The sequence below is a fragment of the Falco cherrug genome, chromosome 8 (assembly GCF_023634085.1).
Source record: "Falco cherrug isolate bFalChe1 chromosome 8, bFalChe1.pri, whole genome shotgun sequence".
In the NCBI taxonomy this organism is placed as follows: Eukaryota; Metazoa; Chordata; class Aves; order Falconiformes; family Falconidae; genus Falco; species Falco cherrug.
In genome coordinates, this window is record NC_073704.1 from 53,739,725 (window position 1) to 53,754,288 (window position 14,564).

A 14,564-nucleotide genomic window follows, 5' to 3' on the forward strand; every position below is an offset into this window, starting at 1 on the left:
CCAGGATGGACAGGGAAGGTTCTCAGAGCTGATGTCCTTCAGCACCAGGAGCGTGTAACTGCGTGTGATCTTTCTTTACCCAACTCCTAGCTGGGAAAAGTGTGGTCGCTTGCCAAGTAGTAAGAGGGATGTCCATCTCCAGGTGTTGCATGTGTGCATACGTACCCACGCCACAGCGAGCTGCCCTTGGTGTGCAGCTGTAGTGCATTTTGGTGTGTATGAAGTGGGTTGGGGGACTCCAGGCCGACTGTTGACCGAAGGAAAAACCCCAAAAGAACGTGGATTCTAGGTCAAAACTGCACAAGAGTATAAATTTTCTCAGCCGCTGCTGCAAGCAGTGAAATCGAGTGCAGCTTCACACGCTGCGGCGTGTGACCTTGGGGGAGAAGGCTGCGTATCTGTTCCACAGCTATGTGTTCTACCTTACAGTGGGTTTATTCCAAATTAACGTCATTAAAGTTTATATTGTGCCTGTATTTATATTTCATCGACCTGTATCTTGCTCTATGACATAGCATAACATGCAATGACAAGGGTGGGGGTTCTGCCCCATGGTGGGTGCTACAACCTGTCTCCTGGCCCCCGCCGACCCCTCCTTGCTTTCCGCTGGCTACAGCTGCATCCTGGTGTGACGTGCCCGTCCCACTCGGTCTGTGCTCCTGCGGACCAGTGCTGCGTTACTACCTGGTGCTGGGCTCCAGGGACAGCACTAAGGGAAATGGTCTTTAACTGTGGACCCCATATTGGTGGTGCTGCTTATGCTGGGGCAAGTGCCCTGGTCAGCGCGGAACCCCAGGGTCCCTCCGGATGCTGCAGGGAGCATCTGGCTGAAAGCTCAGGGTGGCTGGTCCCTCCAAACCTGGGTTAAAAGTATCAAGGTAACTTATGGAAAAGGCACTGAGCTCTCAGCTCTGCAGAGAATGGTTCTCTCTTTGAATAATCCCAGAAATTTGGGATTTCAGGCATGTAGTTTATTTTCTCAGGACTCGGAGCAGTTGCAAAGATCCAAGAGGAGGGATGCCGCCCTGCAGGCGTGCTGAAATCTCGCTGCATGGGAGGTCAGCGGTAGCACTTGGAGACTGGAATTTTCTTTTCTAATTAGTCCCTTATGGTGCAGCTATGCTGCTTCATTAGGGAAGCTCTCGAACAGCAGCGAGTTTGGAGGAGGGTCAGTGTAGCGATGTCCTGTGCGTAAGGTGAGAGGAGGAAATAAACTCACTGGATTGCTGTGCCCAAGGGGAAACAGTCAATACTGAGGAAAAGAAACTGAAATGCCTCTCTTGCTTTCTCTCCACATGGACTTAATTAGGTGGTTTTGTTAATGAAGCAAACAGTGTTTCCTGTGGCTGCGCTGTTCCTCACAAGCATGGCAGCAGGGATGCAGGGAGCTGCCCAAGCCTGGGGCACATAGGTGGGGGCTGCGGAGCAGAATGCATGGGAAGAGAAAGCTGCCAGCGTGAGTGGCTCCAGCCTCAGAGACCAGTCTGCCCCATCTCAAACCAGCCTTGCTTTGTGTGCGTCTGAACGTGGCAAAATGGCAGCATTGAGGAGGGAAGGCTCTTGCTAAGCCAGTGGGTAATATAGGGGCAGGACAAGGTGGTCTCTAAAATAACAAGATGACCCCCATTGCAGGGTACGGGGAAAGGCGATGCTAACGTCAGGCTTAGTCCTGGGGAGAGCTGCGAGGCACGAGGCTGCCATCCACGTTGCATCAGTCCGTCCTCTTCCTCAGCCACCAGTCTGGTGCTCACCTCGGCAGAGCAGTGGCAACGTGCAGGGGAGAAAACAGAAGAGGCAATTGCTTCGCTGCAGCACTTTGATTTATTCACTGTCTACGAGTTCAGTACATCTGTCTGGTGATTGTAAACTGAGCCCAGGGGAGAAGTGAGGCTGTGCTGTTCCCAGCTGGGTAAGGGGCTCTGTCAGTCTGTTAGGAGCTTGCTGGTCCTGCTGGGAAGCTGTTCATGGTCCCCCTCCTTTTTTTGTTACTGTTTGTCGATGCAGAAGACTGCAAATAGCTTGAATTCCCTGTAGTTCAGTTGCTGGGTTTGGAGAGGAGATAGGTCCCTAGCTTAGCAAAGCAGCCTTGCCCAGTATAACCGGTTATTTCAGAGAAAGGCCCTGAGTCCAGGCTCTCATCCCCTTCCCCAACTTGCTGTAGTTTCCCGATTGACTTGGGAGAAATTGGTTCCAACTGATTGCCTCCAGCTCATCCCGAGCATGTTACAAGCTAATAGGGCACCTCCCTGGCACATGGCTGCTTCTTTAGCATTTGTAATGGCTTGCAGATGTTGGAGTGATTCATAACAGCTAGGGTTACGGTGGGGCGGGGTGGATGGGGGGACCGGGGTGCCTCCATGGCTGTCACCGCTGCCCTGCTCCTGCTTGAAGTGGCCTCGTGATCGGCAGCTTCGAGATGAAAGGGCAGGATCAGTGCGACCTGGGGCTGAGGCTTCTTACTCTGGGAAACTGCTCAGGGGCACTGGAGAACTGCCCCCAGGTCCTGAGCAGGAGAGAGACCTTGATAACCCTCTGCAAACCGTGCAGCACTCACAGGAGAGGGGCAACGAAAAAAGCAAGTCATTGCTCTTTTCCTCAACCGTTTCACCACAGCGATGACTATCAAAAGTCCTGTCTAACTGAAGAGGTCCCAGAAGACTGAAGGTTTGTCAGAGTGGTGCCCACCTACAAGAAGGAGGATCTGGATAACTACAGGCCTGTCAACCTGATCTTAGTGCCAGGGAAGGTTGTGGGGCAGATCGTCCTGAGCGCCATCACACAGGAGCCACAGGAAAATCAGGAAGGGAGGATTCATAATACATTTGCTGTGTCCCTTCTTAAAGTGATGGCAGAGCCTTATACGCTCCCACTGCATGACTGGAAGTCATTGCTTTGTATGGTACTAACTCTGATACGGTATATGATGTGTTTATCTGATTTTTCTGAGCTACGTGTAGTGGCCTTGATTGAAAACCTTAATTGGGGAATTGCTGTTAACTATGAGCAGTTGGCTGGAGAAAACAGTTGTGCCAATTCTGTGCAAACAAGTAATTGAAGAGGATACCGGGAGTGGAACACAGAGGAGGAGAATTATCAGTAAAAACAATAACCCAGGAACCTAGCAGCAGCAGAAGGGCTCTCCCTCGGTTACTAATGGCTGTCTTGCTGAATGCGCTGCTGGAGCATGCTGAGATGCTGAAGTCATGAGGACAGTGTGAAGATGTGACAAGAGTTAAGAGATGTCTACAGCCTATTAATGACTGATTCCCTAGCAGTGTCGCTACAGGTGCTCATTAATCAGGGAGTGCTTCAGAGCAGGGAGGGATTTGAAAGAGCCCTGCTGACCAGGCTGGGACAGAGGTGAGCTGGTGGCAAAAGTGAATTAGCAAGGGATGTGCAGGCACCTCTGTAAGGAGGAGGGTGTCAGTGCAGAGCTGGAGGGGAGGCACCGTTACCAGCTTTGTTCCCCTGCTGGCTGCAGGGAGCTGCTCCCCACCATGGGGCAGGGACTGGCAAGATCCCTATGGCCTCTCCTTGGAACCTGGAGCTGGTTTAAAGGTCAAAATGAGGGATCCATTAGAGAAGAGAAAGGGCTTCTCCTGGGGCTCCTATCTGACATCAGCATCTCCATGGCAGAGGCATCAGCCAAGGTATGGCACTTACAGTGTTTCAAGCAGGAGTTTCAAGTCCGAGGGCACCCCACTGAGGTACCCCCCTGGCCAGCAGCTCTGCAAATGGACTGCAGAGAGCTTGGAAAATGGCGAGAAGCCCCAGGTGAACTCCGAAGAAAATGGCTTAAATAGAGGCACTTCTGCTAGTTCTGCCACCTCCTCCTGTTGGAGTCTCCTCAGACAGAGGAACATGCCTGGGTTACTCCTCCAAAAAGATTTCTTCCTGTTGCTATCTTACTGTTAAAACATTTTCAATTCAGACTGTGCAACAAGTCATCAAAGTCCTGCTTCTGCAGTCAGCAGAAACAAAACTCAGGCTTGAATGAGAAGCGGCTGCAGTGTAAAGGATCAATTTTGAATTTAGGGGCATTTTCATGGCTTCTTTTTTGACTGTAATTTCTCTATTTTTACCTCATTTCCAGAAACATCAAAGTCGTTGAATGTCTTCTTAAGTTATTTCTGGATGTCGGAGAGAAACCTTGTGGCTTCAGACATGTTAAAACCGATCTTATTATCCCCATCTACGTCCAGCAGCTGAAAGGCAGGTCCCGCGTGCCAGTGGATGGTTCTGTTTCAGGGCAGAAAGGTTTAGACACAGATGATAAGCACTGATTTCCTGCTTGGAAAGAATACGTGGAACACCAGCTGGTGCTCTAGTCCAGAGAATAAAGGTGACCCCCCGCCAGTCGCGCCTGCAGGAAATACCACAATCCTGGTGCTTCCTGCTGTGGAGCGCGGGGCTGCTGCCAGCCGGACAGGGGCTGTGCTGGGGAGAGCTACCGCCAGCCAGCCGAACTCCAAAGCTGCTTTGAGAGGTCCTTCCCCATCCCTCCCGCACGCTGAACTTGCAGGGCTATGTCCCACGTCTGGCTCCACTCCTTCCCCCCCCCACCCCGAGTTCCACGGGCAGCAGCCCCGAGTGGGCCCTTGGCTGGGTACCTGGTGAGAGCAGAGCTGCAGGTCACGTCCACCAGCAAGTCTGAGCTCTGGGGGTAACCCTGGCTTTACCACTCCTCTCCCTCGCCGAAGCTTGCTGTCCTTGCTGCTTTTCCCTGGAAAGGCACCAGCCTCTCCCAGCCTGGGCCACGTGTGATGCCAGGGAGGCTGAAGGACACCGGTACCCGCTGCACCAACAAGCTAGCAAATGCTGATGGGTGAAAACAGATGCTCTGCTCTCTTCCCCACAGGCAGCCACAGCTGAGGGCTTGTTTTTTGGAGAACGTGCTAAGATGGACAGCCTGAAGCAGGAGGAGTGTTTAGATGGTTCCTACCTAGCAACAGGTTCAGGGGTAGATTTATCACAGAGAAGCAAGGTTGGAACTAATAGGGGTGCTGCTCGTTTCCCTGCTTTGCTTTTCTATGCAGCAGCCTCACCGCCACATCCAGACCCAGGGACCTTCTTCACCCCTTGCCTGCCATGAGTAAAGATCAGCTCCAGTGAGTTGATTCCCTTTATGGGGGTGTTGGATGGTGCAGATGTCCCTGTACCAAATCCAGGACCCACAGGCTACACACCTCATGGGACTGGAGGATGCACACCACCATGTAGAACTCATTTAAGCAAATCCTCCCCCTCGCATTTTGCTCCAGCAATTCAAACGGCAGCATGACCTGGTCCTTACTCAGGTCGGTCACACAGTGGAGAAAGCAGTAAAACGGCAGATCTGGAAAACAGTGAGCTCTCAGTCATCATCTGCACAAAGCTGAGAGCAATAATTAGAAGGATTTCTTTTATTTTAAATGCCCACTGCTCCCAGACAGGTTGCACAGGCAATTAAAACACAGTAGCAGACAAGAGATACCGTTTAGGTTTAATAGACAGCATTAATAAGATGGCCTGATTTATGACAGGGTATGTGATTTCTGCACAGAAGGCAATGTTAAAGTGCTCATAATTTTTCTGTCTGTCATCTCTTCCACCTCACTGCTGGAGGAAAAAAGGACTTTTCCAACAAACCAGAAACCTTGGAAATAGAACCTGTTTTTCTTTTGGAGGTGTCACTTTTAACTCCATGACCCACTAACGATTATTTTTAGTCCTATTTCATCTTCTCCAGTGCATAGGAAGAGCCAAACTTCCAGATCAAGCATTTCCGTCAAACTTCCCCAACCGCAAACACAGGACCAACAGCCCCTGCTAAAAATATCTGCAGCCTGGTCTGATTCTGCTACCCTTAAATTTCTGTCAGTGGGGCAAACCCACAGGAAGAGGTATCATTGGAGCTGGAGCACCATGGGGGTTTGCAAACACATGGTGATAGAACAAAGTACTGCAGGCAGGAGGCGGGGAAGCTGTGAACCAGTGGACAAGAGGGTTGCGAACAGCCTCATGTGGAGGACACTACTGGCGAGAAACCTACCTGCTTTCTAACACAGAGCACGATCGGTTTATGGAAAGGATTACATGATGAGGTCGCTGCAGTGCTAAGGAATTAGCTTCAGTGAGCCAGAAATCCCCTCTTGCCCTGTGTTCCTGGCATCTTGCTTGCACAGCTGTAAAGATCTCCTTCATCACTGGCCTGGGTTTTTCCTGTGTCGATTGTCTGCTTTTTGTGCCAGGACCTGGTTATCGTGTTTGTACAGTACCAGTGAGCCTGACCTGGGGGCTTCACGTGCTGCTGCGATGCAGAGGACAGTAATACCATAAAATCAAACAGGTTTCATAGGCTTTTGGACCTTTTCCTGTCACACAAACAGGGAAGGAGGCAATGGAAGGGGAAAGGGGGAAGAAGTATCTTCAGTGAGAGCTGGAAATGCATCTCGGTGGCTCTGCATGGTCCCCTGAGCCACGTATTTCAGAAGCCAATGCGGGAGTAGCCAGGCCATGTAACCTTCCAGAGTGGTTGGGGCACGATGGAGCAGGGAGGACGTGGTGGCACATGCTGTATCTGAAAGCTTTCTGGGGTATTGCCAATTACTTGCATTAACCAAGCTGCTAGTTAATTAGTATGACAGAGTGCTGCATTTGTCCTAACATCTGAAGTGCAGTATTTGCGATGTCTGTGATCTTTGGTTTTAAATCCTAAGCGATGCAGCATTCTGTGTGTCTCTTTTCAAAACATTACACAGAGCTTGTAATCTTAGAGCCTTAATGCCAACCTCGTTTTTGGAACTACTTACTGTTCAGATAATTCTTTCAATGAACATCCAGGAGCTGGAAATACACTGTCAGTGCTGCAGCATCTCTTACTGACGACAAGCAGTATACTTCATCTAAACACAAATGCTGCAGAAAACACCCAGATTTCAGCTTCACCTCAGCTGGCCATGGAAGATCAGCCAAACAGAATTAGCACCATGGCAATGACCCCTCACAGAAGGAAAAACCTGCCCTAGAACCAGGTGCAACTTCTGTCCCACAGCTTCAATGCTTTCCCCACATTTTCAAGAATTCCCCTCAGATGTAGAGGCAAGGGATCCCCTTCCATTCAGTGTTAAAGGATAACGTGTACTAAAATCAAGTGACAGAAATTATTCTTACAATGATCAAGAGCATTAAATTTGATTAAAAAGTGCAAGATAGCACAGACTTAAGGATTTATCTTAGACTGTAGCGCAAATCTCAGCCTCAGACAAGTGGTACCCAGAGGCTGTTTGTCCGTGCCGGGGCTGTGCTATGTAGCAGCCACTGCAGGGCTTTGCTTTTCCTCTTAGCCAGGGCTTTAATGTTTCTAGTTTCCAGCACCTGACGGTGTCTGTGCAATGTGTCCGGGAGCTATGGCTGCTTTTGAATGCCCAGTTTCTTATTCAAGTTATCTGTTAGGAAGCCAAACTGCTCTTCTATTTATATAAAGTGTTTATCACCCGTTTCTCTTCCGACCCAGAACGAGTCTAATCCAGCACAGCAATAACCATTGAAAGTGCTCTTTATTCCTTACTCCTAAGCTATACCAAGAATAATACTAATAAAATCTAAATCCACTGGCTTACTTTGGATGCCAGACCCTCTGTAACCCCACATTTAAAACGTGGAGCCGTATGCTGTCCTGCAGTCAGGTCAGCAGTTTCTCCTCCTTGGGTCGTAACGGTGAGCAAGAGCTCAGCTCTGCTAACGCGTGCTGCTGAGGACTGTGCTGAGTGGTCCTGGTTAACGCGATGGTGATGCTCGTGACCACCTCTCCATAGGATCAGAGGTGTTCCTAGGAGCTTGGGGCACATTTGCAAAATTCTTTGCATTTCTGGAGTTTATATTCTCTTTCTCTTATTATCACTTGAGAAACAGTTGAAGTAATTCATAGGTAGATAATTAGCCTGTTCACTGGCTGGGTTTGACACCTGTGAGTGTTCTGCAAGAAATGGGTGGAAAGAATTCAAACGGCTGATTCCCTTTCACTACGGAGCCAAGAGATAGTAAATCTGCTTACAGGGTCTCAAGCGCTGGATATAGGCTGCCATAGCCCCCAAAATGCTGTGCTGGATCGGAGCTGCTCAGAAACTTCTGAAGGGGTAACTTGAGTTTGCAAAATTTATGCCAGCAGAGAAATCACCTCTCTGACTGAGCCCCAGCCTGATCAGCCTTCCCTCAGGTAGTCTGCAGGGCATCTACCCGCACCGCGAGCCCGTTGGCTTAGGATTTGTCTTGGATTCCATATCTTTAGAGCCCCTGATAAGGATAGGTATCCCCAATACATGCCCACAGCTCTTGTAGGGGCAATTACAAAGATGACGGAGTCAATCACATATCGGGGAGGCAGGTGACAGAGCGAGGGGCAATGACCCCAGGCAGCAGCTTAGGAGGTCCAGTGGGACATTAGGGAAAACCCTCCCCCCGGGATGGTGGTGCCCCTGGAGCAGGTAACCCCAGGATGTCATGTCCGCTCCATTCTGGGAAGTTTTTCAGGACTTAGCTGGACAGATTGCTGTCTGACCTGGTCCAGTGCTGGTGACACTCCTGCTCCAAGCGGGGACTTGGTGACTGCTGGGGGTCCCATCCGTGCAATGTTTCTATGGCTGCGTACAATGTCCAGGTCCCCTAGTACAATAAAGTAAAAAGGCTATTAAGAATTATAACGTTAAAAATACTGATAGCTAAAACATTGGGAAAATCGAGATTAAAAGGATGAGATTCTGAAAGCAATTGCTCTGATTCTGTTCTATTTTTACTCTGGGATTGCCAAATCCACGCGTTGTACCAGATCAGATCCGAAACCCATGAAGTGAAGCGAAGTGAAGTGAAAAAAAGCGCTCGGTTATTTCCAGCTTCTTTCTGTTCCAGGGATACACTTGCATTTTCAGCTCCTTTCCCCCACAACTCAGTGGGGAGAACGGAAGAAGTAGGGGAACACAAAACTTTTTTCAAAAAAAAGGCAGCTGAAATTCTCACACAGCCACCAATTTCCAGGAACCGGAGTTAATAGTATTTCAAGCATCAGCATCAGGAAACTCGCAGCAGGAATGCGAGGGCTGATCGTACCGGGATAAACCCAGGGGATTTGGCAACAGCGAAGACAAGGAGAGGTGACAATGTGCTTAGGGTTCGTAAACCAGGGGACTAAGGAGAAATCGCCAAGATGCTCCCACAGCGAGAGCCCGCGTTCCGCAGGGGGCTGGGGTGTGTAGGCGCCTCCCCCCCCCCCGCCCCCGTGTCGTCGTCGTCGTCCCCCCTCTAACGGGGGCAGCCGCGCGCCCCCCAGCCCCCTGCCCACGCCGGGGCCGTGCCGGATTGCGGCTGCACGGCCCGGTGTTTCCCCTAGGTGTCCCCATGCCGCGGCATTTCCAGCCCGGGTGTCGGGGGCTTGGAAGTTTTGCGGGGCAGGGGGCGCGGACCCGCACGCCTGGCACCGCCGGGGTCACAACGCCTGGCCCGCCGTGCCGATGCGCTCCAATTCCTGCCGCTGGGAAATGTAAAAATATTTGTGCCTGGCTGTTTTCACGTGAGCCGAGCCGGGAGGGAGGACGCGTCCCTCCGGTGCCCCGGCGCTTCGGGTGACGCTTCCCGCAGCCCCCGGGGCTGTGGGCTCAACCGCTCCGCTCGCCGGGCCCCGGGGCGGCGGGGGGCTGGGCCCGGCCGGTGTCCGGCCTCGCTGGCCTCCACCATCGCCCCCCGACGGGCCGGCCGCCGCCTGCGGGGCTGGGGGGTGCGGGGTGGGGTTCGGGGGGATGTGATACGCGACTCCCTGCTCCGCTCAAGGGCACGGCTTGCGGCGGGGCCGAACCGAGCCGGGCTGTGCCATACCACGCTGCACGGGGTGGTGCGCTCTGCTGAGCCGGGCCGGCCCGTGCCCTTGCTGAGCCGTGCCGGGCTGTGTCGGGCTGTGCCCTGCCGTGCCCTGGCTGAGCCGTGCCCTGCCGTGCCCTGGCTGAGCCATGCCGTGCTGTGCCCTGGCTGAGCCATGCCGTGCCAAGTTGTGCCGTGCTGTGCCCTGGCTGAGCCGTGCCATGCCTTGGCTTGATCTCTGGCTGAGCCGTGCCGTGCCGGCCTGTGCCGTGCCCTGGCTAAGCCGGGTCGGGCCGTGCAACGCCCTGGCTGAGCCATGCCGTGCCAAGTTGTGCCGTGCCGTGCCCTGGCTGAGCCGTGCCGGGCTGTGCCGTGCCGTGCCCTGGCTAAGCCGTGCCCTGCCGTGCCCTGGCCGAGCCATGCCGTGCCAGGTTGTGCCGTGCCGCGCCCTGGCTGAGCCGTGCCATGCCTTGGCTTGAGCCCTGGCTGAGCCGTGCCGTGCCGTGCCGTGCCGTGCCGTGCCGTGCCGTGCCGTGCCGTGCCGTGCCGGGCGGGGCGGGGCGGGGCGGGGCGGGCGGCGGCCAATGGTGCGGGGGCGGCGGGCGGGCCAGCAGGTGGAGCGGCGCCGGCTCCATGTGCGCGGCTGGAGGCGGCCTCGCTCCCCGCTCCGCGGCGCAGCGGCTCCGTCCTCCCCCGGGGCAGGGCGCGGGAGGCGGCTGGCGGCAGCTCCCCGGCCGCGGCAGCCCCGCACCGCTCCGGCATGGCTTTCGCCAATTTCCGCCGTATCCTGCGCCTCTCCACTTTCGAGAAGCGGCGGTCCAAGGAGTACGAGCACGTCCGCCGCGACCTGGACCCCGGCGAGGTGTGGGAGGTGGTGGGCGAGCTGGGCGACGGCGCCTTCGGCAAGGTCTACAAGGTGGGTCGGCGGCCGGGGGGCGCTGGGGGCTGCCGGGCGGGGCGAGGCACCTGCGGCCCCGCGGGGGTGGCGGTGTCGCCCCCCGCACCGCGGGCTCGGTGCCGGGCCCGTTAGCTGCGCCGCCGGGGCAGGGGCGGGCGGCTGCTGAGTGCAGCGCTTGGCTTGGGGCAGGGGGAGGGAGGGCGAGCAGCTTTTTTTAATTATGATTTTCCTTTTCCCCCTTAAATCGACCGTGTTCCGCGCGATGCTGTGTCAGGCGAGGGGGTTGCGCCCCGCAGCCCCGCGGGCGGTGCTGTGTGTCCCTGTGTCCCCGCCGGCAGCACGCCCCGAGCAGGACAGCCCGGCTCCCGGCAGCGGGGACACGGCCCGTGCTATGAATGTTTAACCTTTATGTTAAAGGATGGGGGGTTTAAAGGCCAAATACTCGCAGTACTTTGCACTCCGAAATAGCAGCGGGTTTGCTGTTCCCGGCTCTGACACACTGCGCTCCCCTGTGCTGTAGCTGGGGGCGGGGGGGGGGGGGTGGGGGTGGCCGGGGCTCCTGGCTGCTTGGGGCACCGTTGTTACACCCAGTTTGGAACTGGGCAGCTGCCTTCCGATGGTCTCATCAGTTTGCTAGGGAAGGTGTTGGCTTCTCCGAACTGGGAAAGAAGTAGGAACTTCTGGGCAGGCTGGCTGCAGGTCAGGACAGAAGTGTTTTATTACGGTGTCCTGGGATTTGTTGTATTTATGTTGTTGTTTCTATCGTATTATTTGATAGAAACTTTCTAAAAAAACACCCTGGGCTCTAAGTGTCCAGTGAGTGGAAGCCTTTGGTGAAGGATCCTGTCTTCTATTACAATGCAGTTCCTAAAAATCATATTTACATCCTTAATGTATTTTTCCTTCCAAAAGTAGCACCAGTGCTTCTGTTACAAGTTTATTTGGTGTTGTGCATTGGAAACCCATTTGTATATTAGCAACATTCACTCTTCTCCAGGATAATTACATGCTTAGGTTTCTCATGCAATGATAGGAACAAGGTAAGCATTGTAAAAGAAATTAACAGGCTTCTGAGACAAATGAAAACGTAGAAGAATAACTGATTTAAATCCTTTTTATTTTAAACATGTATAGCATATCCGAAGTAGGTAACTTTCAGCATAAAGCTACTTTATAAGTGGCTGGTTTAGTTAAGTCTGTTGTAATACCTGAGTGCCTCTGCTATTGACTCCAGCCTCACACCAATAATAAAATTAGCAGGATAACTAGAGGTACTGTAGGCTAAGGATGGCAGCCTGTTAGGTAATAACATCTCATCTCCAGCTACTTCCATCTCCTTTGAATCCCCATTTTGACCCAAATGAGAATATGGGTTATCGTAAATGGCACAGTGAAGACCACGTGTTTATAGCTGGTACATTCAGGCGACCGTCTGCTTTTGTGGTGTTTTAACACAGTTGATCAGGGAGTGGGGGTTAATGTTGTGACAGAAATCAAAGGCTGTTTTATTCTCAGTAAAGTTTTAATTCTCAGTCTTTGATCTCTTCTCCACCTGTTCTCCATCCTGGTTGGCACATGGACATGGTTGCTTTTTGAAGAATTCTCATGCAAGATTTTGTTTGTTTTAAAATGCACAAATTATTTGGGTGCCACATCCTGTAACGCCTTATTTTAGGTAATGGCCAGTGGCATTATTGCAGAAATGTAGTTTCCTGTCATGCTCAGATTTAACTTGCATATTGCCTTCCTCTGTCTTTCTAAATCTGGAGCGCTCCCCAAGGTGGTGATGCATGTAGGATGGAGATGTGAAAGAAGAGGCTTGACCTCTTGTTCTACTCAGCTGCCTGAAAAAAACCCCAAACAAGCAAACTAACCCACTTGTGCTCAAGGAGAATGTAGATGGCCAAGACATGAAGAACAATTTTAATCATTCTCTTTAAGTCACTTTAAAGTCAATTTGCCGTTCACACAAAAGGGATCATTTAGAGCAAGTCTGACTGTTTGTATGGCTGTGAAAGTTTCAGGATGTTTGAATGAAGTTCCTGCCGGTCTTCCGCCCCTTTTCCACACACGGAAGCGTGGGGAGGTGACAGAATCTGCCTGTGCCTGCATCCTGCCCTACATACCATATGTTGTACTCCCTCCAAAGAGCCGATTGTCCCTGAACATTGCAAAAGGATGGGATTTGTACACTGAAGAGGTGGACCTGGGAGAAGTTTAGATATGGATAGAAGAAAAAAATGTGCTTGTTTTACTAGGTTTTGGTTTTATGAGGCTGGGTTTGAGCAGGAGGAAGGAGGGCTCAGCTGGGTGATGGTTTTATTGGGGAGCATTACTGCCCTGCAGAACACTGTCAGGGAACGCTGTCTTGGACTCCCCGTGTACTCGGCTGAGCAAACTTGAACTGGTTTGACACAGCACTTATGAAAGTGGGACAGGCTTAATTTAAATATATATTAATTAAAAATAACAAAGTCTTTAGTGGAGTCTGAAATGTATACATCAGACCTTAAGAAACCTGCAGCCAGTGGAAACTACTGCAATTTCCCTATTGTTATACAAAGACTTTTTTTTTTTTTCAGCAAAGGAGGACCCAATTGTATGAGGAAACAGTGAAACTAGTTGCAGAGGGTAATGAAGCTGAAGAGTAGGAGGGGGCGGGGAGAAACTGTTTCTTTCTAGCTCTTATTCTATTAATGTCTTGGTTTTGGTAAGTCCAGCAGTTATGATAAGGAAGGGATAGCAGCCCATAGATAGTAATGCACTGCATGCCAAATATGCTTTGTTACCCACCTCATCCAAAGCTCGTTAAATCAATAATATTAAATCAGTCATTAGGCCAGGAGCTGGGAGCTGTGAACAGAGCGTGCTAGCCTGGGAAGTCTGCAGCACCTCTAGGGTTGTGGGCCTGTAAAAGTTCCTAACTCAGACCCTTTTCAAACAGCCTTAAGAAAGCAGAGTTCTTTTTCTTCAAAAATGCCCAAGGTACGATCAATAAAATATATAGCTGTGGTTTTATTCGTTCAAAGTCGACATCTGTTTGTGTGTGCATGGGGGGAGAAGTGGTAGCAGCACCCCCAGTGAGCTGCTTTGCCAAAGCAAAGCCATGCGGATCTCGGAGCTGTGCAGATGCTCGGAGCGAAGCCAGCGGTGCAGGCTGCCGTGGGCTGAACGCTTGGAGCTGCTGAATCACATCTCAGTCCTGCAAAACCCATTAGTTGGTGCAGTATTTACTGTTGCAGGTAGTTGCATTAATGTCAGCAGGAATAGGTATGCAAGGGCTCTTCTGGGCATTGAAAATTCACAAGCTAGCAGGGGTGGACTGGATCTTACAAAAGCGTGGGCTGTGCTGGAAGAAGCCCTGGGACTCGTTGCCTTTCTTATGGTGGGATGGTTTTGCTGCACTCATGCCTCTTGTGAAACACTATCTCCCCTTCCCAGGGTGCGCTGATGGGGACACTGGCTCCCTGATAAGGCTTTCTCCTCGCAGGGTGGGGACAGGCTGTCCCCTGCGGGAGCGTGGGCGACTGTGCTGCCTGCAGCCCCCACCGTGGTGGGAAAGGGGCTTGTTCACTTGAACTTGCCTTCAAACAGCTGTCCTTGCCGGCTTGAGGAGAGATGTTGCTGAACCCCATGCCACAGCAAGCCATAAGCGTGCTTTTTGTGTGGTCATTCTCCTTTCTTCTTAACCCAAATTCAGCTTTTTAAGCTGTATCTTATCTGCTCTATTATGGTGGTATTAGTGCTGTACATGCTACAGACTATAAATGCTCTGTTTTGAAATTTGGGTAATAAAAGACTAATTGTTAAATGTTGTGCAGCTGCCTTATAAGCCTGG

General features: G+C 51.9%; 2 protein-coding genes across 2 annotated transcripts in view; one reads left to right on the forward strand and one right to left on the reverse strand.

The window, feature by feature from the left end:
* Window positions 1-1,985: 1,985 nt before the first annotated feature.
* On the reverse strand, window positions 1,986-8,066 carry EFCAB9 (EF-hand calcium binding domain 9). The gene is given in 5 exon segments (XM_005439282.2): window positions 1,986-2,042; window positions 4,083-4,239; window positions 5,176-5,335; window positions 6,792-6,932; window positions 8,036-8,066. Coding segments are annotated over 5 exon segments (546 nt in total).
* A 2,398-nt stretch (window positions 8,067-10,464) lies between these two features.
* STK10 (serine/threonine kinase 10) overlaps window positions 10,465-14,564 on the forward strand; it is a 52,531-nt gene continuing 48,431 nt past the window's right edge. The window contains exon 1 of the mRNA XM_055718356.1: window positions 10,465-10,744. Within this exon, the coding sequence (XP_055574331.1) occupies window positions 10,589-10,744 (156 nt within the window). The 5' untranslated portion in view covers window positions 10,465-10,588. The remainder of the gene's footprint in view (window positions 10,745-14,564) is intronic.